Below are 26539 nucleotides of genomic sequence, written 5' to 3' on the forward strand. Positions count from 1 at the left end.
TGTCTCAATTAAAACATTTTTTATATAATGGGAAGAATGTCAATATTTGTTTTTAAAAATTTATTTGAAATATTCATTTCTAATTCATTGTAATGTAATGAAGCATCCCAAAATAAAGCATAAAGAAGACTAAGCTTTGTATGGCAGCTAGTGACCAACAAAATAAATGCTAAATGATGAAGCTGTAATAATTGACAGGTTGTGGCACAACATGACATAAGAGAAAAAAAAGCAATAGTTTATTTATTTATTTATTTATCCAAAAGAATATACAAGTAAGATTATTAGATTGAAACATTAAAATAGCTCACTAAATACTGTGTACTAAAATTTAGGCATGCCTATTAATTGCAATTTAAGGAAAGAAAAAATTAAAAAGTTGGACAATGCTATTTACCCCTTTATTAACTATTTTCTAAAATCAAATATTTAAATTAAAATTAGCTTTCATCATTATAAAATTTGTATATGTTCATTGTAAAATCTTTGTGTAAAAATTAGAAAGATTCAAAAATATATCTTATTTAAATACCAACACACCATTCTCACCATATTCTCTCTACCTAGGACATCACTACTCCTAAAACTTTATTGAATATCTACACAGACTCTCAGATATTCTCCATTTATGCACATACACTTAAAGACATTCATATGAATATGTATCTCTTTTTGAAGAGATCATTTTATATGTTGCTCTATATCTACTTCTTAATCTAACCTCTGATTTATGGTAGCAATACATTTTCATATGTAATACCTAGTCTATGTTTAAATTTTCTCTAACATTTAAAAATATACTACTTAGCTACTTTGTCCAAAACGGATCTACATTTCATTTTGTTAAGTCCCTTAAGTATCTCTTAATCAGACTACATTTTTTCCCACTGATTTCTCTAATAATCAGTGATGGTGAGCTTTTCATATGTTTGTTGGTCATACATGTGTCTTCTTTTGAGAAATGTCTATTCATGTCCTTTGCTCATTTTTAAATGGTGTTGCTTGTTTTTTCTTGTTTAAGTTCCTTATAGATGCTGGATATTAGACCTGTGTCAGAAGGATAGATTGCAACAGTTATCTCCCATTTTGTAGGTTGTCTGTTTACTCTGTCGATAGTTTCTTTTGCTGTGAAGAAGCTCTTATGCACTAAGGAATTTAAATCATACTTGTGCATAAAGACACATGCACAAGTATGTTCATTGCAGCATTACTCACAGTAGCAAAGACATGGAATCAACCTAAATACCCATCAATGATAGACTGGATAAAGTAAATGTGGGACATAGACACCATGGAATACTATGCAGCCACAAAAAATAATGAGATCATGTTCTTTGCAGTGACATGGTTGGAGCTGGAGGCCAATTTCCTTAGCAAAGAATTGCAGGAACAGAAAACCAAATACCACGTGTTCTCACTTATAAGTGAAAGCTAAATATTGAAAACACATGGACACATGGGAGGAACAACACACACTGGGGCCTGTCAGAAGGCAGTGGGTGAAAGCAGAGAGAGAATCGTGAAAAATACCTAATGGACACTTGGCTTAATATCTGTGTGATAAGATGATCTCTGCAGCAAATCACCATGGCACACATTTATCTATGTAACAAACCTGCACATCCTACACATGTATCCCTGAACTTAAAAGTTGTATATTTCAAAGAAAACTTATTTTCTTTATAAATTACCCAGTCTTCGGTATTCTGGTACAGCAATAGAAAATGAACTAAGATGAAATACATATTGTATTCTTAAAAACACGCAGAGAGTGATGTTAAGTGCTCTCGCCACAAAAATGATAGATATGTGAGGGAATGAATTTGATAATCAACTATATTTAAGCATTCCACGATGTATATATACTATAACACATCATGTTGTGCATGATAAACACCTTATTTATTAATTTGAATTTTTTAAAAGTATCTGTTGTTAATTTATGCTAAAACATTTATGTCATTCTGTGTGCTAGATATTAGGCATCTTATGCTTTAAAGAAAACCCTAGAATTTGTTTTAACTCTCTCACCACTTACATTTTGATGATCAGCCAAAGATTAAACACAATAGATTCTAACTAATTTAAAGCCCTCTAAGTCATTCCCTTAGTCCAAGTTATTATCTTAATCCTAGTCCAAATTTTTATCTTCTCCCTGAGATGATTGCAACAGTCTCTTATATTCCTTCTCCCAACCCATGCTTCATACTGCAGCCAGATTGTCTTCCTATTTTTTTTAGGATAAAGCAACAAGAGTTGTAACCTAATTTTCAGGCTGGCCATGAATTCAGCTCTGGAAACTGCTACTGCCTCTCATTTTACTACTTTCCTCCCTACTTATCACCTTCCAATCAGACTGCGTTTCTTTCTTCGCTTCAGAAGGCCCTATAGTTTTCTTGCCTCTATCCCTAAACACCTGATCCCTTTCCTGATTTTTACCTCTGAACATCCTTCCTATCTCCAACAACAGATCATTTCTTAAGGAACACCTTTCCTAAATACAGCATTTTCCCCTCTTTCAAGGTAGAAAAATTGAGGTGAGGATATTTGCTAAAAAGTCCCTAATGCAGCAATTGGAAATACAACCCATATATTTGCTGCATCATTGATGGGGCAGTCTTACTAAACCAGAGTTCACCATCACAGAGAGAATTCTGATTCTCTGTTTAGTCTCTTTACCAATCTCCGTTCTTTACACTTAAACTTGTTCGTTTTCTTTTTTGTCTCTACGTTCTCCATCTTGAGAATAGTTTCAGCCTCATAGTCAGTGGATACACTAGAAATTAGTAGAAAAATCATTCCTGAAGCAGATTGTACAGCTTTTGTTCTCAAGTGGATGACAGGGGCTTCTGATATGCAGTAGTTAATTGGAAAATAATATCATACACAATCCAGTATTGGTTGTCCTATGTTTCCATTACAAAAACTGGTGATTTAGTCATTTTGAGAATTTTCTGAAATAATATGTATTTGTCTAAAATAGAAAAGAATAAAGAATTAAACAAACAGATCATATCAATTATCCCAGCATCCAGAGAGTCTCTGTTAGCATACTTTAGAAAGTATACATATATAAGATTTCTAAACAATCAACAGTACAAAAATGTAAATAAACAATGTATCTTATTTACTCCTATGGTGTTCCATTATTTGTTCTCACACAAGAGGTGTATCTATCACCAATATTTTATATCTTTCAAAGAAGAAAATTATGAACATATTGTATGTGTAGATTCTTTGAAAATGTATATGCCATACTATTTTCTATATCTTCCCTTAAACTAAAAATAAAATTTATAATTATTCATTGATTTTTCCCATATGACCTCCTTTTTAATAGCTACATAGTTCATTGTATAAATGTACAATTATTTGTCTAAAGTATCCCTTTAAACATCATCACTATTTATATGTTTTGCTACTATAAACAATGTTGCAATGAATATTCTTTGAGAAAAATCTTTGCCCTTATAGCATTATAGTTGTAGAATTAATATCTGTGTCCAAAAGTAGAAATGTTGACAGCATGGAAATATCCACCAAAATTTTAGGTACACATAGCCAAATTGGCCTTCATAAAAAGGCTGCACAATGTTATACGTCCGCTAACATTGTATGAAAGTGCTTGTTTCCCCATATTCTTGCCAAAACAAGATATTAGCCATCTTTAATATTGCCAATCTTATGGATAAACAATGGTATTATATTGTTGTTTTGATATGCATTTATTTAATTAAATTGAGCACAGTTGACCCAATTGAGCAACTTTTTCTATTTTCACTAATTGTTTGGACGTGTTTTCCTGAAAACGGGAATTACAAAGATATTTTTCTTCTTTCTAGTTCATCCTATGTTGTGTCTCCAATTTGTAAGCATATATTAATGAACTTCTAAAAGGGTGACATATATACTTACTACCAATGGCGTTTGAAACATGTTTAGGTGGTACATAGAATATTTTTATTTTATAGCCATTATTTATTTTTATATGGACTTGAAAAAAGTCACTTTTCTATTTATAATATAATTTAAAGATTGCATTTAAAATACATTTCAGTTTGAAACTGATTTCACTTTAAAATACATTAAATAAAATAAACAGAAAAGCTTTTCAGTCTGTATGTGAGGAACTGAATTTTGGTACATACTGGGTTAATCCATGTATTATTCTCATCATTAAATATACTCTAAGCAAAAGGAAAGATAGTTTATTAAGTTTCACTGCTTATGCAAAGCATAGCCATAATAGTATCAGAGATAGGAAGTATAAATGGAAATGTGTTTACATTTAGTGCATAGGCTTTATCCACAGCCAAAAAATAAGAAAATTACAAAATAACAAAAATGTTACTTTTTATCAGCATCTAATATTACACGTTCAAAAATGCCTGTATAGGATTATTTTGTACAAAATCACAAAGCAAAATGAATTTGAAAGTAAAAGAGTCACTTGGTATGTATAGTCTATTCCTTTTCTTTGTTCTTTTTTTTTTAAAAAAAATCACTCTCAACAGAGTGGTTTTATAGGCAACACATTTTCATTATTTCATTTTCTCTTACACAATTCTGAAGAATTTCACATTTTGCCTTAAATATAATATTCGGGGTGAGTTTCATTCTATTGTCCACATGAATGCTATTTTAACTCTATCCCAACTCTATTTCATTTTTGTGAAAGATACTGAATTGTAAAATTGTCTGTTATAAAGTTGTGGTCCTAATGTAAATGAAAGAAATTTGTAACTAAAAATCTGAAAATTAAAAAGGAACTTGCTATCAGGTAAAAATGATATAGACTAGACCTATGAGGCCAGCGTTGTAGATATTACACACCACGTGGGCATTATATGCACAAAGTAGCCAACCTTTGTAGACACCTCAAACTCATAGGTTTAATCCTCAGAAAGATGGTATCTATTTCAAATTTTCCACATTCTGATGCCAGGCATCTCACCTGATGCTCAGCTTTCTTGTGAAAGAAACCAGATAAGTCTTCGCAAATGTGAACTTCAATATTATTTCATTCTGCTAGGGTCTGTCAAAAGTTTGATATCAGTAGCAACTCAGCTTCATAGTTTCATCTAGCCATTAAAACAAATCTAGCTAATGGGCTGGAATCATAGATTGGCTTTCATGCCCTCTGGTGGACGCTCAAAGAAATTGCTACACTCATTAGTGAAAAAGAAAAAAACAACCTTCATTTAAAAAATAAATATTTTTGGTCCGGTGCTATGGCTGCCACCTGCAATTCCAGGGAGACCGAGATGAGTGGATCACCTGAAGTCAGGAGTTCGAGACAAGCATGGCCAACATGGTGAAAAACCATCTCTACTAAAAATACAAAAATTAGTTGGGTGTGGTGGTGTATGCCTGTAATCCCAGCTACTTGGGAAGCTGAGGCAGGAGAATAGGGAGGCAGAGGTTGTGTTGAGCCGAGATGGCACCATTGCACTCCAGCCTGGGCAACAAGAGCATATATATATATACATATATACACACACACACACACACACATATGTGTATGTATATACATATGTATATACACACACACACATATGTGTGTCTGCTTTCTGTTTTCTTTTTTGAGATGGAGTTGTATGTCTGTATATATATGCATATATATACACACATACATATATACATACATATATATACACACAGACATGTATACACATATATATACACACATAAAACTCCATCTCAAAAAAGAAAATTATATATATGCATGTATGTCTATTTTTCTTAAAACAGAGGGTTGTGAGCTTTTCAACTACAAAAGTATCTATACACATCATTGAACAATTAGAAAATTGAGAAACATACAAAAAATAAAATCACCTGTAGCCCCATTACCTTGAAGATATTATGTTTAACATTTTTTACTTCTTTATACTATGACTTCCTTTGTTGGCTTGCAATTAAAAGCTACACCTCTGCCAAGTCATGTACCTGTTTAATTTTATATTTCTTTATACTAAAGTAATAAATGAATTTAATTTTAAAAGTCAGGCAGTGCTATAGAATCATAATAGAAATCAGTACTTTCTGCCATATCTTAGCCCACACATTACCTCCATGTCCAATTTCTTGAGACAACAATTTTCAACTCATTTAGTATTTTGTTACAAATATTTATGATCTAATTCTGAAATGATGCATTTTAGTGACCAGCTGATTTTTCCTTTAAATACTTAAATTTCCACAATCTGAGATTAGCATTTAGGTTTCTTACCATATCCTGCCACCCTCCTTCACAAGCCTTTTCCCTCTGCCTATCTTGTTAATATAAATAATATACATTTAAAATTATTAATTTAAAATTTTTAATTAATTTAAATAATATTAATTATTTACATTATTCATAGCTTAAATATTTTTAACCGTACTAATTATTTGAAATTTTCATAGCTTAGCCATTTTATAGTTAATCCAAATTTTGTTGTTCATGGATTTAATAAATCACTATAAATAAATTCACTTCCTCTGTTTTCTACTTACTACTAATTTAACATTATAGTTACATTATATATTTTTCTTTAATCACTCCTCTTATTTCCTGTAGCTCATTGCTATCATGTTCTGATTGAAACTGGCTCTTTTTGGGCTGCTGAAATGCTGTCTTTTTATAGATTAACTTCATTATCATTTTCAGAATTCTCTTCACTTTTTTTGCCTCTAATTCTTGGACATTTCTTGATCCATTCTATTTCTTCCCTGATATTTAGCAAAGTAGAGAAACTTAAAACCTCAGTCAATCATGACAACTATCTGTATTCATCTCATTCACCTTTCCAAGTACTAAAATCTTATGATTAACTTTCTTCTTACTGTCGTCTTCTTCCCTCTGTTTTTGTGAATTAAAAACATTTTAATTTCTTTAATATAATCTTAGTAGGTTTCTGAGGAGAGTAGATGTCTTCATTCTACCATGTTTAACTTGAAGTTAGGAGTAGCCAGGTGACAAAATTGTTATTAGGATAAAATCTGATAGCGTATATGAGAGCAGTTTATTCACTACAATGCTCTATACACGCCAGGGATTATTGCAGTACACAAACAAAAGCTTTTTCAGATATTTTTCATCAGTGGAAACAAGTGAGATTACGTTAATAGCACTAAGTCAGCTGTTCCTGGCTTTTACTCACCCTCATTTTCATAAAGCCTTATCCCCAGTAAATCCTCATCCAGATTTTTGGGAGTTTCCAGAACTAAGAAACATTACTTTAAAACTTAGTTTTAGTACAATGCAAGGTGTTTTTAGTCACTTGAGTATAAATCAATATATAAGGCAATGATTTCCTTCACTTTATATTCTAGCCCTGGAAGAAACGTACCAGACTACCAATACAATTCAGCTATCTAGCATAATAGAAGATGGTAAATGCTATGGAAAAATAAAAAGCGTTTCTAGTATAAGGAGTTTGGGAGTGTTGGAGTTGGGAGATGCTGCAATTTAAAGTGGAATAGTCAGTGTGGGCCTCATTGAGAAGGTGATTTCTTAAGAAAAATTTAAAGTAGGTGAGTTGATGAAGCAATATTGATATCTGAGGGAAGAATGTTGCAGACAAAAAGAACTGCAAGGTGGGGGTAGGCTAGTACCTGATAGGTTTGAGGACAGTGTTTTTGCAGCAAATGAGTAAAAGGGAAACACAAGAATGGAGATGGTGAAGGAGTACAGATCCTATACAGCCATTGTCAAGGAACTTGACATTTGTTTTTTTACTGAGGTGGAGTCCCTCAGTTAGAGTTTAGTTAAGGTACATGATGCTCCTTATATTGTAAAAAGATTACTCCACATATCAAAAGGTGCTTTACATCGTATATCATTAGGGAATTGCAAATTAAAACAACAATGGGATACTATTGCACACCTATTAGGATGGCCAAAATTCAGAAGACTGACAACACCAAATGCTGGTGAGGATGTGGAGAAACAGGAACTCTTCATTCATTGCTGCTAGAACTTCAAAAGGGTACAGACACTTTGGAAGATAGGTCAGTAGTTTTGCTACAAAACTAAACATGCAATCCAACAAACATGCTCTTGGTATTTACCCAAAGGAGTTAAAAACTTATGTCTCCACAAAACCTTGCATATGCATATTAACAGTAGCTTTATGCAGAATTGCCAAAACTTGGGAGCAACCAAGATGTCCTTCAGCAGGTGAAGGCACAAATAAACTTTGGTATACCAGACAATGGATTTTATTTAGCCCTGAAAGAAATGAGCTATCAAGCCATGAAAAGATGTAGAGGAAACTTATGTACATATTACTAAGTTAAAGAAGCTAACCTGAAAAGGCTACCTACTCTGTGATTCCAAGTATATGGCAGTCTAAAAAAGCAAAGCCATGGAGAAAACAGATAAGTGGTTTTTTTGGATTTAGAGGGGCGGGAAGAATGGATAGATAGGCAGAGCACTGAGGACTTTGAGGGGCAGTGAAATTACTCTGTGTGACACTATCATGGTAGGTACATGTCATTCTAAATTTGTCAGACCAACAGAATGTACAACACCAAGAGTAAATCATAATATAAACTATGGGCTTTGGATGATAATTATGTCAGTATAGGTTCATCAACACTTCTTGTAAGGGTACCACTCTGATGAGAAATGTTGGTAAGAGGGGAGGTTATGTAAGTGTCAAGGCAGAGTATATGAGAAATTTCTGTACCTTCTGCTTAGTATTCCTGTGGACCTAAAACTGGTCTAAAAATAGTTTATTTAAAAGGATTACTTTAGCTTCTACGGCTCCAAGTATTTTTTTGCCTGAGCAACAGTTGCACTTAACTGAGATGAGGAAGGTTTGGATAGACAGATTTGGAAAAAGAACATTAGGAAATAAGTTTGGTGAAGCTAAATTTTAGATATCTGTTGATGTTTATTGTTTTTTTCCAACAAGGTTGTGAGCTGAAGCTCATATAGCATCTACAACAGATGTTTTTTTCTGACCCTCTACTGATGGCCACTTCCAAAATGCCACTTGAAGATGTCTGCAGTCCTCATGAGAACACTGATTTCTATGCCAAAGGTTCTTAGCATAGTTCTCCAGTAAATGCCAAGCCTTCAAGCTCCAGAGGAAGACTGTGGCTATGGAGTCCATGTCCTCACCCCATTGGCATTACACATGGTCCATGTCTTCAGCAATCTCCTTTACCTTCTATCTACAATTTCTTCCTCCCAAGGTTGAGGCATAAAGTCTCTTAGACTGAGACTTGTAATCTTTTCTTTTCCTCTTCATTTATCCTATACCCTTCAACTCCAAACTTTTCTTTTACCGACTCTCTTCCCTCACTCATCATAATTCAAATATTACCTTTCTGGTTCTGGTTCTGGACATGTTGGATTCTCTGCTTGGGCTACTGTTAAATTACAATCATTTTTATGGACTCCACACTAGGAAAAAGTTTAAAGCAGAAAATGGTGCGATGTATACTGCAGTGGAGTCCTAAATGTAACAGAGACAACTTCTATCACCTAATTATTGTTTATTTAGGTTCTAGTGCAAAGCGTTAATTCAGTGGTGTAGCATAAAAGTATGACACAGCAGTGACACAGCAAGAATCCACTAATTTACTATTTAGACATCTCCATGACCAAAATGTTTCCAGACATCCATTTTTTTATTTTTGTCTATTTGTCCTTCCTCAGACTATATGAATAGATTTCTGGACATTTCCACCAACTGAAGTAACTATTCCTTAATTTGATGTTTTGGAATTACAGATGTCTTTAATACTTTAAATTGATAATCCAGACCTCAGATCAGCTTGTTTTTATAATATCTTCATATGGAGGTGGGGAGCCTAAAATTTCTTCATATGGAACAGGATACAGGTCAGGGGTTTGAGCCTGAAGGTGAATTCCAACAGTTGGACTCACAGCTGCTTCTGTCCCTGGAAAGAGAAAGATGAAGACTTGTAATCTTTCTAGATCCAAAAAATCTGGCATTTCTTGGATCACTGAAGCAACAGAAAATTATTTGTATCCATGAGAAAAAATTTACAACCATCTTGCTCTTTGCAGTAAAAGTTTAGTCACATAACAAACAAAAAGAATTGGTTGCATGAACTGATGATATCATCATTATCTAACCCATCAAGCAGTATTTACAACGTAGGAGCTGAAACTAGAAGGAATATCATCTCTTGTAGATCACAAGACAGGAGTCCTTTAAACACTAATGGCATTTCAGCTAATGCTCCCATCATGGGAGATATACGTTGCATTATAAACATTAAAATTATCACTTTCGAAATTTTATTAGTTTACATTTATGCTTGCAAATTTCAATACAAATTAATAATTATCTCTAGTAAATAGTAAACATTTTAAGTTCAGTGATGAAAAGTGTGCATTTAAAGTATACACACACAATAAAGAGAATACATTTTAAAATAATTTTTTAAAATACTTTGAAATCAAAGTTCTTGACTTCTAGACTATGCATCATACAGACCATTAAATATTGCAAACTGGCCTTTTCTTCCACTAACTGGTAACCTTGAAAGACTATGCACTTATTTTAATGGCTCTTTTGGAAGTTGACTGTTAGTATTTTCTTGAAAGACTGTGTTTGGGACACGACCCCAAAAATAGCGGTATTTTATAACCATCTTTATATTAATATATAGCTATATATAGAAAGATGGTCACACACACACACACACACACACACACACACACACATGCTTATATGTAAAGAATACATATATTCACCTAGATCTTTACCTACCTTTAAATGATATTGACTGTTTTTTGCCAAAACCATAGCAGCCAACAAAAATTCATCTTGAAAAAGAAACAAGTCCCTTGAACTAAATCTGACCTCTGGATGATTTTGTATACCGAATTTATGAAACACAATCATATCCATACATTTACATGTTGTCTATGGCTGCTGTGCACTACCATGGCAGAGGTGAATAGTCCCCACATAGACTCTATGTTTTGCAAAGCCAAAAATATTTTCTATCTGGCTGTTCATTGAAAAAGTTTGCTGACCTTTCTTAAAGGAGTAAGATTGGATGCCATTAGGAATATTACAAAGAACATGCCACAATGATCAAAAGAATTCAAAGAGTAGTTGCATATTAGACATTAACTGCTTCCCTACGATCCATATGGAGGTGATTCAAAACGATTGCTTTGAAGTGAATAATATTAATTTACAATAACGAATTTTCATACATTTGTGTTTGTCTTATTTCTTGTTTCACTGGTACAGAGCAAAGACTAATAATTCAAATATGTAAAGGGTGGGGTCATATTTAGAATATATGTCTCACCTATGGTTTAGCATTTTTCTTAGCATTAACTATTTAACTAGTCTATTTTTAGACTATTACATAATATTTCTTTACCTCGATTTTCTCTTGGACAATTAAGGTATAATACTAGTATCTACCTCTATAAAAGCAAAGCCTAATGAGCATAATGTACTTGAAACAAGACCAGGCACACAGTAGTCATGCATCAGGGTTTACTATTATTATGACAATATGTAAAGACTGTACCAACTCTAGGAACATACATGCATCTTCTTTCATTTACAATATTATTTTTCAGTCTATCCTCTTTTCAAGGTTAAATAATGATTTAAACATGATCATTATTAATTATAATATAGAAGTTATTAAGTGAAAAGTATCATAGAGTCAGAGCCCTTTGCAGTTTGTAAATTTGGGTCGATGTCAGATAAGTCTGTGGGACTTGATCAATCAGAGTTAACACAGGTAAACTGTACTTGCCCCAGTAATTTCCTCCATTGTGAATATTTGTACTGAATGATGGCTATTTTCTTGGTGAACTGCTTCTAGTGAATTTAGTACAAAGTCAAAGTAACTTAACTATCTTTCTGCTTAGACATGTTCAACCAAACTGACTTGACACAACTATTATTTGTACTAGCTCCAATTTATTTCTGCTATTGCCACTGTCAATATTGTGTTCCTAGTGATAGAATCTTCAAAGTTGCTTTCTTAGAAAACGTTCATTATCTTCTTACTACAAATTTTCTGTTGATCTTAAACTTGTTATTAAAGCCACAAGGCATTTGGAAAACATAACTAAGCCAATATGCTTAGGAAGTTTTGAAAACCAAATATATGTTCTATCAGTTTTCAATTTTTTTCAAAGCACGTTTACATATAATATCAAGTGATCGGGTGCTAGGGAGACGAGGCATTTTTATCTTTTGACAAATTAAGAAACTAAGAGAGCTGAATATAAAATGTCAGCAAAAATTTTGTAGATTTTGCAGAATCGCTAAGATGTTCAAATTTATTGTTTAATCTTGTATAACCAATAAACTTACTGCTTAGTTTTTATAGCCAGAGTTGAGATTTCCTGTGTTTTTAAGAATCACTCAAATAGACTTCACCTCTTTCTATATGTTCTGTCTACCTATTTCTTCTCTTTCCTTTACCTCAATCCTTTTTCTTCTATGGGAGTGGCCAGAAGGACTGAATTTGAGTCACAGTTTTACCATCTACTTACTATGTTGCTTAATCTCTAAGTGCCTTTGTTCCCTCATTTGTAGAGTGGTCAGAATGATAGTGAACTTTCATAGAGTGGTAAGGAAGAATAAATGAGATTAGGGACGGCAAGTGTTAGCATAGGGCATGGCTCCTGGGAAATGCTCAATGAATGTGAGCCATTACTATTATTATGTCTTTCCATGAAAATCTGTGAATGAAATGCTTCCTATTTTATTACCGAAAATAAGTAACAGAATATTTACACATAGAACATGAAACAGAGGGAAATGGCATTTCTAAAAAAGTCATAAAATAAAAGAGTCCTGGAAGACTTGGAGGGAGAAGAGAACAGAGCCTGTAAGACCCTGCTTCTTGTTCACCTCTCTGCAGCTCTTCTTTTTCTCCCCAGCTCAGAGCACTCATATATAAACACTGCTGCAATGCTGGTGTTTCTATTTCCCTGAAATAAGAAAGAGGGAAGATTATACCTAAAATTGCAGAGGAAATGGGGTCAAGGAGATTGTACAGCTGAAGGGCAGCATTATTGAGTGATCAGCCCCAATATGAAGCTAAGCCAAGATGAGTATCCCTAGGAGGGGTGTCCTCTGGTCCTTCATCTTGTGATCATGTCAGGAAAGGCAGGGGACCTCATTAGGAGGCTTTGTCAAGCTTGAGAAAACCCAGCTCCAGTCCACAGACCTCATGGCATAAAGGCAAAGGGGCTCTTATTTAAATGTTATGTAATTGATTATGTTTTATTAAAAACATGGACAAACAATTATGGAGGTCCCTCTCCTGTGGTCTCAAATTCTCTGTTTTCTAATGTAAAGTCAATTGTTTTTCTGCCTCAAGCTGTATTTGTCCTTTTCTCACCTCCAAAACTCCAAACATTTTCCATTAATTATCTTTAAATGTCTTGCTTCCTCATTAAGACGGGCTTTTATTCAGCATCACAACTTTATTTTTAATAAAACCTATTGTCATTCTTATTTTTAGTAAATTAAAATAAAAACCTTTCATTTTTAATAAACTCTGAAATCGCTATGACATTGCCTATTTTTAAAATACAAATTTAAAAAACAAACAACAAAACCAAAATCCTTATCTTTTTCAAAAAACTATTTTTAGTATCTGTTTTACCCTGTCATACTTGTAGTCCTTGGATTTATGAACTGCTGAGAAATGATCACAAACAATAGAGATTTGGGATGCAGTTGGTCATGTGAGGATTTTAATGATTTTTATCTTCTTTCTCAACCTTTACTAAAAATTTGCATACATTCCTTTTAACTCACTGTCTGTGCCTCAATGTGTGTTTTCACTTCCCATTTCCACATTTGAGAAGGGGGGAGAATCTGGCTGCAGGTTAATATGGTTTGGATCTGTGTCCCTGCCCAAATGGAATGTTGAATTGTAATCCCCAGTGTTGGAGGTGGGGCCTGGTGAGAGTTGACTGGCTCATGGGAGTGGTTTATCATGAATGATTTAGCACCATGCCCTTGGGGCTGTTCTTGTGATAGTGAGTTCCCATGAGATTTGGTTGTTTAAAAATGTGTAGCACCTCCCCCTCCCTCTGTCTTCCTCCTGGCCCAGCCATGTAAAGTGCTTGCTCCCTCTTTGCCTTTGGCCATGATTGTAAGTTTCCTGAGGCTTCCCCAGAAGCCAAACAGATGACAGCACAGTACTTCCCATACAGCCTGGAGAACCAGGAGCCAATTTAAGCCTCTTTTTAAAATATAAATTACCCAGTCTCAGGTATTTCTTTACAGTAATGTAAGAATGGATTAATACAGGAAATATTCTGTGTTTTCAGTTGTCTTATCACTTAGGAGACATTAATTAGGTAAGATACTGAGGGATATGGTTTGGCTGTGTCCCTACCCAAATCTCATCTCGAATTGTACTCCCACAATTCCCACATGTTGTGGGAGGGACCTGGTTGGAGATAATTGAATCACAGGGTTGTTTCGCCCAACACAGTTCTTGTGGTAGTGAATAAGTCTCATGAGATCTGATGGTTTTATTAGGGAGTTCTGCTTTTGTGTCTTCCTTACTCTCTCTTTGCCTGCTGCCATCCAAGACATGACTTGCTTCTCTTTGCCTTCCACCATGATTGTGAGGCTTTCCCAGCCATGTGGAACTGTAAGTCCATTAAACCTCTTTCTTTTGTAAATTGCCCAGTCTTGGGTATGTCTTTATCAGCAGCATGAAAATAGACTAATACACCGAGATAAGAAAACACTGAAACAAATGAAAAAAAAAATTACCCCAACACAGGTGCTGAACAAAACATACCCACATAATACTAGAATTATTTATCTTTTATGGTTCAGGTAAGGAAATAAGAAGGTCTCAGAAACTATAGCATGAATGATGCCATTTGAAAAGATGTCAGGGCATTGAATGGACACTTTCTGGGTTGTAGCAAAGATGGTGAAGGAGAACTGGATCCAGAAATGAGTGAAGTTCAGGGCAGCATAGTAAGGGAATAAGGGAGATGAGGAGATTCTGGAGCTAACAGCAGGAAGAGGAAGTGGGCCTGAGACAAAAAAAAAGAATTTAGAGTTTGATTAAGGTAAGTAGGTTAAATTTTAGTCCTTAAAATGTCTCTGATTTTACACTGTTTCTTTTCTTCTTCCTCTTTCTCTTGCTCCACATCTTCTCCTTTTCTGCCTTTTTGACTTCTGATCTTCTTCTTGTCTTCTTTCTCTGACAATACCTCTTCTTCCTCCTCACTCTCCAAGAGAGAGTTGTAATTAGTTTACCAGAGTTGTCATAACAAAGTACCACAGACTGGATCACTTAAATAACAGAAATTTATTTTCTTACAATTTTGGAGACTAGACATCCATGATCAAGGTGTCAGCAGGGTAGGTTTCTTCTGAGGCTTCTCTCCTTGGACTACAGATGGCCACCTTCTCCTTGTGCTTCGACATGGTTTTTACTTTGTGCCTGACTGTCTGTGTGCTAATATCTTCTGATAAGAATGATGGTCATATTGAATTAAGGTTCATTTCAATTACTTCATTTTAATTTCATTGTCTTTGTCTTGTTATAGACCCTATCTTCAAATATAGTCATAATCTGAGATACTGGGGTTAGAATTTTAACATATGAAATTGGGTGGGACACAACTCAGCCCACGATAGGGGGGCATCAGAGGGAACGTTTTTCCCTTTCTGAAGGATAAAGAGCTTCCTAATATATGATGCACATAGAGAGTGATCACTGGGCATGTAAGTGCCAGGATCTCTTCTACTGAATCCAACAAACTCTGAGAAGCCCCTGAGTCTAGGATCCACAATTCAGGGGCACAGATCCTATGAAGTGGAAGGAAGACCAGTTATCTAAAGACTGAATCAGCAGAGTACTGTGAAAAGAGAGGAACATTGGCCCAGGAAACGCTGATGGGGTCTGTGGTGTTTGACTGAGCTCTAAGGACCTCTCCTAGATAGGAAATATCAGACATTGGGAAGGTGCTGGGAACACCTCCCTTAAACCTTTTGTAAGGATCCAAGCCAAGTGTTTGGTTTTTTTTTTCTGTTTAGTATTTCTTTTCTCTCTGTTTTTTTTTTTTTTTTTTTTGAGACGTAGTCTTGCCCTGTTGCCAGGCTGGAGTGCAGTGCAGTGGCATGGTATTGGCTCACTGCAACCTCTGCCTCCCGGGTTCAAGCATTCTTCCGCCTCAGCCTCCTGAGTAGCTGGGACTACAGGCACGTGCCACCAGTCCCAGCTAATTTTTTTGTACTTTTAGTACAGACGGGGTTTGACCATGCTGGCCAGGGTGGTCTCGATCTTTTGACCTCGTGATCCGCCCTCCTTGGCCTCCCAAAGTGCTGGGATTACAGGCTTGAGCCACCATGCCCAGCTTCTGTTTAGTATTTCTAATAAGAATAACTGGCAACCTGCACTGTGTAATAGTGTCAGTAGTTCCGATTGAAAGAAATTTTCTATTTTATATATTTTAACAATAGTATAATTTGTCCACCTCAGTTTCTCAGTCAGAAGTTTCCTCTTAGTTCTTCTCAGTTGAGGGCTGCTTCCAGAAGATCCAAAGAGTCAAACCTCTGCCCCACAGGTCAGAAGAGCAGTGCTATTACAATTAATATATTCAATAAATGGTGATAATTAAGTAAAGTAAGCTTTGGAAAACAAATTAAAAATTAAGTTCTGGGAGGAAACCAAGGTTAATATCTCAAATCTAGTCTTTCCATTAAAGTGTTTCAAATGACCCATTTCCCACATTCTGTATTCAGGGGGGAGTATCCTATCTTCTCCTTTGTACTCAAGAGATGGTAGGGAGTCCAGAAACTTTATTTATATTCTAACATGTCGCCAGTGTCATTCCGGAGGTTTCTAATTTTTCTCTTTCTCTTCTGAACAGGGACTGTGAGGGAAATTCAGAAGCACAGTCTGGTAACCTTGACGTGGGCATATGAATCCTGGGACAGCTGGATTCAATCCTTAGCTGTGAGCACATACTCTGTGGGAGCTGTGGAGGTAGATGCTGTGGTTTTGACCTTCACCTCCTTCTGTAGCCATAAAAGTAAGCAGTTCTCTAATTTCTTTAGGAGAGCAGCTTCTTTTTATAGAAATATTAGGTAGGAAGCATCATTTCTATGGAGAAGTGAAAGTATAATGAGGACCTAGTGGGGAATGTAAGTTTAGCATGGGTCCAGGTTTCAGACTGTCTTGAAATATTGACTGTCTGAAATTTATTTCCAGAAATCACTAGGTAAGAAGTCACTAGTGATGGGAGATCACCTCTTCCTAAATTATTCTTTCGTGTTTTGTTTTGGAGAGGGGAAACAGGATTGCTAAAAAGCATAGCTCTGGACACCACATCCACATCAAAGACTGTCTGAATAGCTGTTCCCTGCTTGTCCTGCCCTCCTGAGCATCCCCGGGACATGATGGAAGATGGGCAATAGGTGGAACAAGCTAATGCTCAATTCAGTGAAGGCACAAGAAAAGATGAATAGGATGGAGCAACTAATGGGAATCAATAGTGGAGAGATTAGCAATGCAACCAAGGATGGAAGAGTTTAAATGTTTCTTGAGCAAAATAAGATCTGGAAGTTAAATCAGTGGAATTGAGAGCAAAGGATAGAGTGAGGATGGGCATGAAGATCCTGGAGCACAAGCCCTACCACTGAAGAGCTGCTCTAAGGAAACGTCTAGGTGTTCAAACAGTGAGCACCTCTTACTCTCTAGGGCTGGGCTGGGCTGTGAGTGACCAGCCCATATTTTCACTGGTTCTCTATCGCCAATTCTGGACAGTTTACACTAGATTTCTTGACTTACAGTAAACATCTACGCATGTATGTTTATCGTTGAGAGTGAGAGAAGTAAATAACATCCTCTGAGATAAATAATAGCCACTTTTCCAAGTTGATATGTAGGAATTAGAGATAATATCTGAAAATTTTCAAATTACTGCTTAGCTTTTGACAAACCTAAAACAAATTGTGACCATATTTTTTTAAATGCCATTTATACCCAAGGATTCTTTTTTCCTGTTCTGAATGATTTCAGAGTGCTAAAGAGAATGTGAGTCTATTGCCCATCACTCAGTGCTACCACATGCAGATTGCTAAAGCAGAAAGTACATCAGCCGTGACACCTTCTCTCATATTCATTACTATTTAGGTAAGTTCAGGAGCACATATGGAAACTACAATGTAAGAAATATAAAAACACTAGACAAAGAAGTATATAACCATGGCACATAAACTGCTTTAAAAATTATAACAGGAAAACTGACTAGCTTAACAATATACTTAAAATATAAAAGTAAATTCTTTTAAGATTCAAGATAAAAATTCTTTCTCAAAGTGAGAGTAGAGCTAAAAATACCAGGCTGCATTTTTCTTTTTAGAAACTTAAGTTCAAATTAAAAAGCATAATTGCATTTACTTATTAAATACCTCTAGGTAAATAAAGAAAAATAGTCCAATGTTACCAGTTGACTCCTTTGACTAATGTATTTTGTTAAAAGATCAATAACCCTGTTTCCCTCTATGCCCCTTGGAAAGGGCTTTTGATTTTAAGAGAAAGAACTTATTGTTATTGGAGACTTTAATTATCCTTTCTAAAATAACCATTTCCCAAACTGGTAATGTGTTGCCTCTGTTAAGTAATAACTTCTGAAAGAGAAAAAAGGTGGAAGTGAATATAATCATCATGTTAGAAAACTGAGTTTGATGTTAGCACATTTGTGTTTATTTTTACCCCACTTTTCATCTAGCTGTTCGTTTTTCTCAAGGCACACCTTGCTCCATCTATTGAAAATTTCATGGTGGCTCAAGTTTCTGAAAGATGGCTTTAGTTATTATCTCTGTTAAGTGCTCTTGAAGTAACCGTAGTGTGGAATGCAGTCCCTTAGAATAAAGTCTCACAACAGTCCCTGGTTGGGACAACACTTAAGATGTTGGGACAACACCTACCAATTATGACCTCCCAGAAATCAGTAAGTTGCTGGGTTTTTTTCTACTCACAGCTGAGGCTGGCAGCTACAAATAACTCTAAGCCCTTAATTTCCTCCATTCTTTATTTCCTTATGCAAACTGGAAAATGAAAGAAAGGGTGTGGTTTTGGGAGAGGGGTTGGGCGCTGACAGGATCAGGATGCTGAGATCAAAGGGCATGAAAATTGACCTTCTCCTGACCATTCCATGGAATTTCAGATTCTGCACTGACCGCAGACAATCCGGAAAGTTTTGTTCAATGTTACTTCAGATGAGTTCAGTAAAGCATAGGAAGCTCAATAAATGAAATTACAAATACAAGTTAAGATAGGTTGGTAATAAAAGCTCAGAGATGCTTTTCAGTACCGTCAACCCTACCATTCACCCGGACTGTCCAGCCCTTCTCTTCTCTTCTGCTTGCTGAACACAAAATATTTAGTTGCTGTCCCTATACCCAACTGTGGGTCGGTTCCCCAGACACGTTTTCTTTCTTCTCGGAGTGTCTTTCTTTTGAAATTTTCTCCCTTAAACTCTCCTCAATGCAGGCCTTTCTCCAATAAGCCATATTTTTTCCCAAGTTCACAAATCTGCTTTTGGGAGAATAGTTTCTAAATTCACTACAAAACCACTAAGTTTCTAAAAGGAGTCCAAAGTGTGTAGACAACTCACCATAAATGGAGTCCAAGTCTCCAACAGCAAAAACGGCCATGGTGCGCCTGTGAGAATCAATTCGGGGTCTCCTCAGCCAGCACTGGAGGCAGAGGACCACTGCTCCGCAGAGAAGAGTTGCCATGAAAACCAGCAGCAGGATCCTGACTCCAAAAGTTACCAGGGAAGGACGAGGTAGAGCATGCGGGGAAGTTAAGAGCTTCCATTACTACCTGGAAGTGGATGAGGACTCAGCTATACTGGCCACAAGCAATCTGGGACACTGAATTCCTTAAGCAATTTCCTATCACCACCCATACATTTCCACTGAAGCAAAATTACTCTTTGGCCTCAGAGAGGATTGATCTTTCCAGGTGGTAGTAGTCATTTTCTCCTTGGGAATTGGAGGCTTATCCTAAAAGACAATGTCTTAATTTATTTGCTGGGTCTCTGCCTTTGAGGAGCTAGCAGGCTAATTGATTGAACTGACAATGTTAAGTTGAGAATATGCAAATGTCAAGATGTAAGAGGTTAAAATTTCCAAAGGATTATCTCATAGAAGAGGTACTGGTTATTTGGAATGTCTTTTAAGGCCAGAACTAATATCAGTGGAGGGTCATTTAGGGAGATTTCTAGACAAAGAACAATTATTTTGCCGTTAAAGATTTTCAAGTCTAGAATAAACTCTTATTCTTAAAAAGAGCGAATCCCTTTGTCACAACAAGTGTTTAAGTAAACACTAGCCAACAATCTGAAAGTGATATTTCTATACTGATTTGCATGACCCCTTAAGCTGTATGATTTCATGTACCATCTCAAATTATTCAGGACAAAGGGTTTGTATATGCCACCAACTGTCATATAAAACAAATGGAGGATATTCTTACCAGATATACGAGCCATTAGGGTGTCGATCATTATAATTTACACACCTGGTGATAAAGGAAGAGTGTTAGTCCTGGAACTCTGGATAGCCAAAGCCTATTTCTTTCACCCAATAAAATTGGTATTGATCACACTTGTTTCTCCAAAAAAAATACCTACATATTCCCATATCAGCTCATGCCTCCCCGCACCCAACACAATTATGCAAATGTATATGCCCACTCAATTCAAGGCACTGGGAACACAAGTAAATGTGAAACTATCAGACTGATACACAAACAGATAATTGCACTATAATGGGTTTGATTCTAGAGTTACAAACACTGTTATGCATTGAAAAGGCAGCGACTAACTCTTCAGGGACAACAAATCATTGGTGTTAGATGTCAGGCAGGTAACCATTATACTGTTCATCTAGAGACCTATATTCACTTAAAACTCAGATTTTCCAGGGAAGGATACCTTGGTAGAGAATAGGAGGCATTGGACAACTGGTTGCACTCTTGTTATACAATTGGTGAGGGAAGAAATTAGGCTAGGAGGAAAATGAATGAATGTGGCCATATCTACCATTTGCTAAGGAGTTAGAAGTTGATTCCTTCAGTCAGAATGGCCAAATCATTTGTGTGTCTAGCCACAACTCAATCATTCCTGAGACAAGTTTTAAAAGATCCCAGACAAACACAGTTCACAAATGAGTTTTGGGAGATATAACTCTGCAGGTGTAGAGAGCCCCTCACTATGTCTAACATGGCACGCTAAATGTAAGTTTGCTGATGGACTTTCTTCATACTTCAATATACTTTTAAGGTATTCTGAGCTTGAACAGTAGAAATCTGTTATTTGCAGTCAGATACGCTTCTGAGAAGACAGGCTACTTAATCATATCTTCTTCGGCCATTGTTAAAATATTTTACTTCATTTCAGTTTGAAGACATGCATAAATGTCAGTTAATTTATTGCTTCTAGCTTCCATGAGGAAGCAGTGTGTCATGCCCATCATCATACCAATCAGAAATGACTTTTAACGTATGTGAAGTGTCAGTTTAAACATTTTATCATGAACATTTAAGACAAAAGCCAATTATCCAGCCTACAGGTGATTTCATCCCCTCCACATATAAATATCTCCTCCTTCCTTTCTTTTCTCTGTTTTTTGTTTGTTTTCGCTTTGCTCTTTTGAGCACCCAGAGCGTTTAGCAAAATTCACAGGTACAAATGGCTGGGGGAAAAAAAAAAGGCAACTAAAGTGTGACTTTAAAAAGCATCCTAAGACAAATGATCATCAACAAAAGATGTGAAAAATAATTAATGGAACATACTTGCAAGGTAATATTGTTCAATCATCAAAAATAATGTAGACATGTTTATAAATAAGTCTTGTTAAGTAAAACAGCATAGATCCTACTTTGCATATACTAATTTCCACAAGTACAACGATTTCACCAAAATTACTACTAGACATAAATATACACCAGACTAGTAAAGTGCTCACTTCTCCTGAAGATGGCATTTTGAAGAACTCTATACTTTTAATATTTTTATATTGTTTGACTTAATGTGCGTGAATCACTTTGTAGTTAAAAAACTTTAAAATATCATATTAAAAATATCGAAACCTTAAAAATACAGGTTTTCTAAGAGGCGGATGTGGCAAAATTCTCTTGGTGTCCTGGCCCAATTAAAAAAGAACAAGGTTTTTTTTTTTCAATTGTGACAGTTGAGCTGATGGTCAAGAGTTTGGATTATTTCATCTCCCTCCTCCTGCTTCTCTTTTTTTTTTTCCATTTTAAAATAGCCCATATACTTATAGTTGAAGTCAATTCTAAATATTAACCACCTTATTTTGTTTTTTAAATCTAATCTTTAAAGCGTTCTATTTTTTTCTTCCTGTGCTAACAATTTTCCAAACAGACTTATTTAACTTTTTCTTTCTGAGCTGGTGCACCCTCTAGTGGAGCTTCTGATAAGCAATAAAATGGCTAGGAAATAGCTGGAAAAATGCAGTATGCAATTTCCAAATTGCAGGCACCTTTGAGATCATTTATTTCACCCTTAGGATTTTATACGGTGTACCACTGAGACTTAAGGTGGAGAAAGGAAGAGGTCACTAGCTAGTTAGGGAACTACACTGAAGCATGTGTCTTCTGGCTCCATATGCTCCCCTCCACTAATTATTATCTCCATTTCTTACTTAAATTCAACTTTTAAACAGAAGCTTTTTGAGTTCTTAAAAAAGGAAGAGTATCCTAATTACTCAAATATTACTTCCAAGATGTTCAGTATAGGAAAGTTATGTTTTTGAAAATGAAGTTATTCCTCAGGGATTGGTCAAATTAGAATGATTATGCTGAAAAAAATATATATAATCATCAGGAAGAAACGAAAGCTGACTATAACATGTAAGAAAGACATTTGGAATAAGAATGAATGGAATTGGTTGTTGAAGGAGATAATTTCTGTCCTTATCAGAACAACAACTTCCTTTTGTTACTTTGATGTCATGGAGATGATTTCTGTACTATACAAATGGTTAGATGAGTAGATTTTTATTCTTCTCCTCGGTGCTGAGAATCTGGGGACCTTATATCAACTATACATTTATGAATTTAATAAATTCAGGAAGAAATACTCAGAATTGCTCCATTGGTTTCTCTGTTACATCACTCTGCATTATCTAGGCCAGGCACTCTTCTAAAACCTGTTGCATGACTTCATGTGAAATAACAGACTCTCAAACTTACACCACTATATGGTGGGGTCATACTATTGTAATTTTCCTTTTACAACGGAGAAAACTCAGTTACAGAGACATTAAGTAACTTGCCCAAGTTAACATAGCTGGAAGTGGTAGAAGTAGGTTTTAAACAAAAATGGTCTGGCTGCAGAGTCCATGTCTCTTACCACTATGTAATGGTGCAACTGGGAACAGTAATATCCAGCTCTAACCTCAGTTACTGTGTGTAGTGTTGCCTGAGTGCATCCAACATCCTGCATTCCAAATGCTTTAGGAAATATTGAAAAAAAAAACCTAGAAATGAGAGCCTGATGAGTATCAGACAAACAGAATAGGCCAATAGTGAGATCAGTTTGTAAACTGAATATAGTAAATACCATATATAAAATCTAAACTGAACTGCAGATCTGACTTAAGCTTTCTAGTAGCTAACATAATGAGAGAGAATATTGGTTATACAGTATCCTCTAAAATTAACAAAATGAACAGCATTACTCACCAGATGTACAACTATTCCTGGCATCGGAACCAGAGAAAAATTCAAGCTATAAGGCCTCATAAAGAGAACACTGTCAACCATCAAGAACAGTGTTTTCCATAGTACTCTCAGAATAAATGCAATAACAAATTTCATGAATGCTTTTTCTTTTTAAAAAGTCATTCCTCAACATAGGCCAAAGTGTAATTCAGCTACAGTAATCTGAGGGAGGGATGAGTCTCAAATCATATCACCCAGAAATTGATAGTAAATTGTTTAGTATCTCCAAGAATGAATGGACTAAGTATCCCTCAGGTATTTCACCAGATGTATAATTGATTAAATGTTGGACACACAATATAGCTTTGTGGTTGAAATTCGGGACTCAGGTGTCAGTCCCAGGTCCAAATCCAAACTCTGCCTTTTAATGTACTTTCCTACTCTTGAGTAAACTATTTCACTTTATCGAGCCACGTAAGATGAGGTATATCATTAGAAAATCTATCAATGCAATTAACTTACAGAATCTTTTATATGTACAGTCTCATTTATGTTCCATAAATTAATCTGCTTTTGTACATTGATGCACATCAGTATCCTTGGCTATTTATCTGTCATGTTTTATTTTATAAAATGAATTACTTATAGTATTTAAATTTTATACAAAGCACAGCAATACTTTGTTCATATTAAAAATACAGTTATAAAAGTAAAATAATTGGGTTGGATCAGAAAAAGATACCCTAGTTTTGAAAACAAATTTAAATAGAGAATAAAAAAAGATCAGTTTGTTTATTTATTTATTTACTTATTTTTGAGATTGAATTTTGCTCTGTTGCCCAGGCTGGAGTACAGTGACATGATCTCAGCCTACTGCAACCTCCACCTCTTGGGTTCAAGTGATTCTCCTGCCTCAGTCTCCTAAGTAGCTGGGATTACAGGTGCATCTAGCTAATTTTTGTATTTTAGTAGAGATGGGGTTTCACCATGTTGGCCATGCTGATCTCAAACTCCGGATCTAGTAATCCGCCCACCTCAACTTCTGAAAGTGCTGGAATTACAGGCGTGAGCCACCTTACCCGATCGACCTTTTTTTTTTTTAATGGAAAATATATGCAGATTGTTTTGCAGAATTTTGGGAACATAGAAGTTTATTAATAAAAACATTTTTGTTTCTAGCTAAACAGTGCCTCCTCCACATGGTCTCTACCTAGGCAAACCATGCTTCATGGTTTATACTCCCTTGCATTCTAATCCAAGCCTCCCTTTTCTGTGTCCATTTTGCATGTGAACTTTGGAGCAGTTACCGTCCTTTTGTGTTTCTCATTTCTAAAAGACATTTGAAGTCGACCATCCTCATCATCCTTTTCACTGTACTCTGTACGTTGCGTGTTACTGTCTTACAGCAGTGCTGGTAAATTAATGAATATCGTCTCTTGGCTGGGTAGTGTACTTTAACAGGAGATAATATCTCAGATCAGAGAAGTGATTCTAAACTGAAATACCTTGTACACATATAGTTAGAGAAAGGATTTTGCTGGAGGGGACTTTCTACTTCCTCAGAAAACAGCATGACTTTCCTTACAGATTCATCCCGCTGACACTGTCTCGTGGTAAAAAAAGATTTGATATGTTGTTCCCATCTTCAATACATTTTCTTACCTTATACGATCACCCTACATTCCCAGCCACACTCTTTTCGTTTTCTGCCAATCTGCATTTCATTTGAGGGATTTTTTGTTTTGTTTTTACCCAAAAGTAGTTGTATTAAATAATGATAAACATTACAGACACTTAGGTGCAAAATGATGTAGCCAAAGAATGTCATACCTAAGTACCAGTTGAAGTCCTACCACCAATTTACTGTTTCTCTTAGGTTTCAATTCCTTCGTTTAAAAGGGAGAGCAGTAGCCTCAGTAGCTCTAGAGTCAGCACAAAAACTTTCTTAATACCATATTTTTCTGTCATGTTGATTAGAGTTAGATTCAATGTTTAAGATCCTTTCCATTTCTGAGCTTCTTTATTTTGTTATTCTGGGTCAAAGGCAGCAGATGAGGAGATAAAATGAGGACAGGCATGAAATCTAGTCAGATAAGCACACAAACAAAGTCTGTGTTACATCACAAACAGCATAAGATGGAGTGAAAAAGCAGTTCCAAAACTAACGCAAAGAAATAACAATGGAGAGGCAAGCAAAAGCTGAAAGAGCAACACAAATTTAATAAGCAGATTATTAACCCTAAGATGATCCACCAAAAACAGGTGACTGCTCCCAGGGTGTAGGAAAACATTTCATCTAGCATGGCCTTCCGCTACACAATACAATCATAGCCTCCTGCTATACAGAGAGCATGACTTTGAGGGTAACAGACAAGGAAAACTGAAAACAGTGGCTAGGTGTGGTGACTCACGCCTGTAATCCCAGCACTTTGGGATGCCAAGGCAGGCAGATCACCTGAGTTCGGGAGTTCAAGACCAGCCTGGAAAACATGGTGAAACCCCATTTCTACTGAAAATACAAAAAATAGCCAGGCGTGGTGTTGCGCACCTGTAATCCCAGCTACTCAGGAGGCTGAGGCAAAAGAATCACTTGAATCTGGGAGGTAGAAGTTGCAGTGAGCTGAGATCACACTCCAGCCTGGGAAACAACAGCAAACTCTGTCAAAAAAAGAAGAAAGAGAGAAAGAGTGAAAGAAAAGAAAGAAAGAAAGAAAAGAAAGAAAGAAAGAAAGAAAGAAAGAAAGAAAGAAAGAAAGAAAGAAAGAAAGAAAGAAAGAAAGGAAAGAAAGAAAGAGAAAGAGAGAAAGGGAGAAAAAGAAAGAAAAGAAAGAGGAAAGGAGGAAGG

At 35.7% G+C, this 26539-nt stretch overlaps 1 protein-coding gene across 1 annotated transcript in view; it reads right to left on the bottom strand.

The window, feature by feature from the left end:
* Positions 1-9103: 9103 nt before the first annotated feature.
* TMEM207 (transmembrane protein 207) overlaps positions 9104-26539 on the bottom strand; it is a 20444-nt gene continuing 3008 nt past the window's right edge. Inside the window, exons 3-5 of the mRNA XM_017549609.2 lie at positions 20482-20526; positions 19616-19758; positions 9104-9897 (exon numbers count right to left, since the gene is read on the bottom strand). Coding sequence (XP_017405098.1) covers positions 9767-9897; positions 19616-19758; positions 20482-20526 — 319 coding nt within the window. The 3' untranslated portion in view covers positions 9104-9766. The remainder of the gene's footprint in view (positions 9898-19615; positions 19759-20481; positions 20527-26539) is intronic.

The sequence above is a fragment of the Cebus imitator genome, unplaced genomic scaffold, assembly GCF_001604975.1.
Source record: "Cebus imitator isolate Cc_AM_T3 unplaced genomic scaffold, Cebus_imitator-1.0 Scaffold220, whole genome shotgun sequence".
Classification (NCBI taxonomy): domain Eukaryota; kingdom Metazoa; phylum Chordata; class Mammalia; order Primates; family Cebidae; genus Cebus; species Cebus imitator.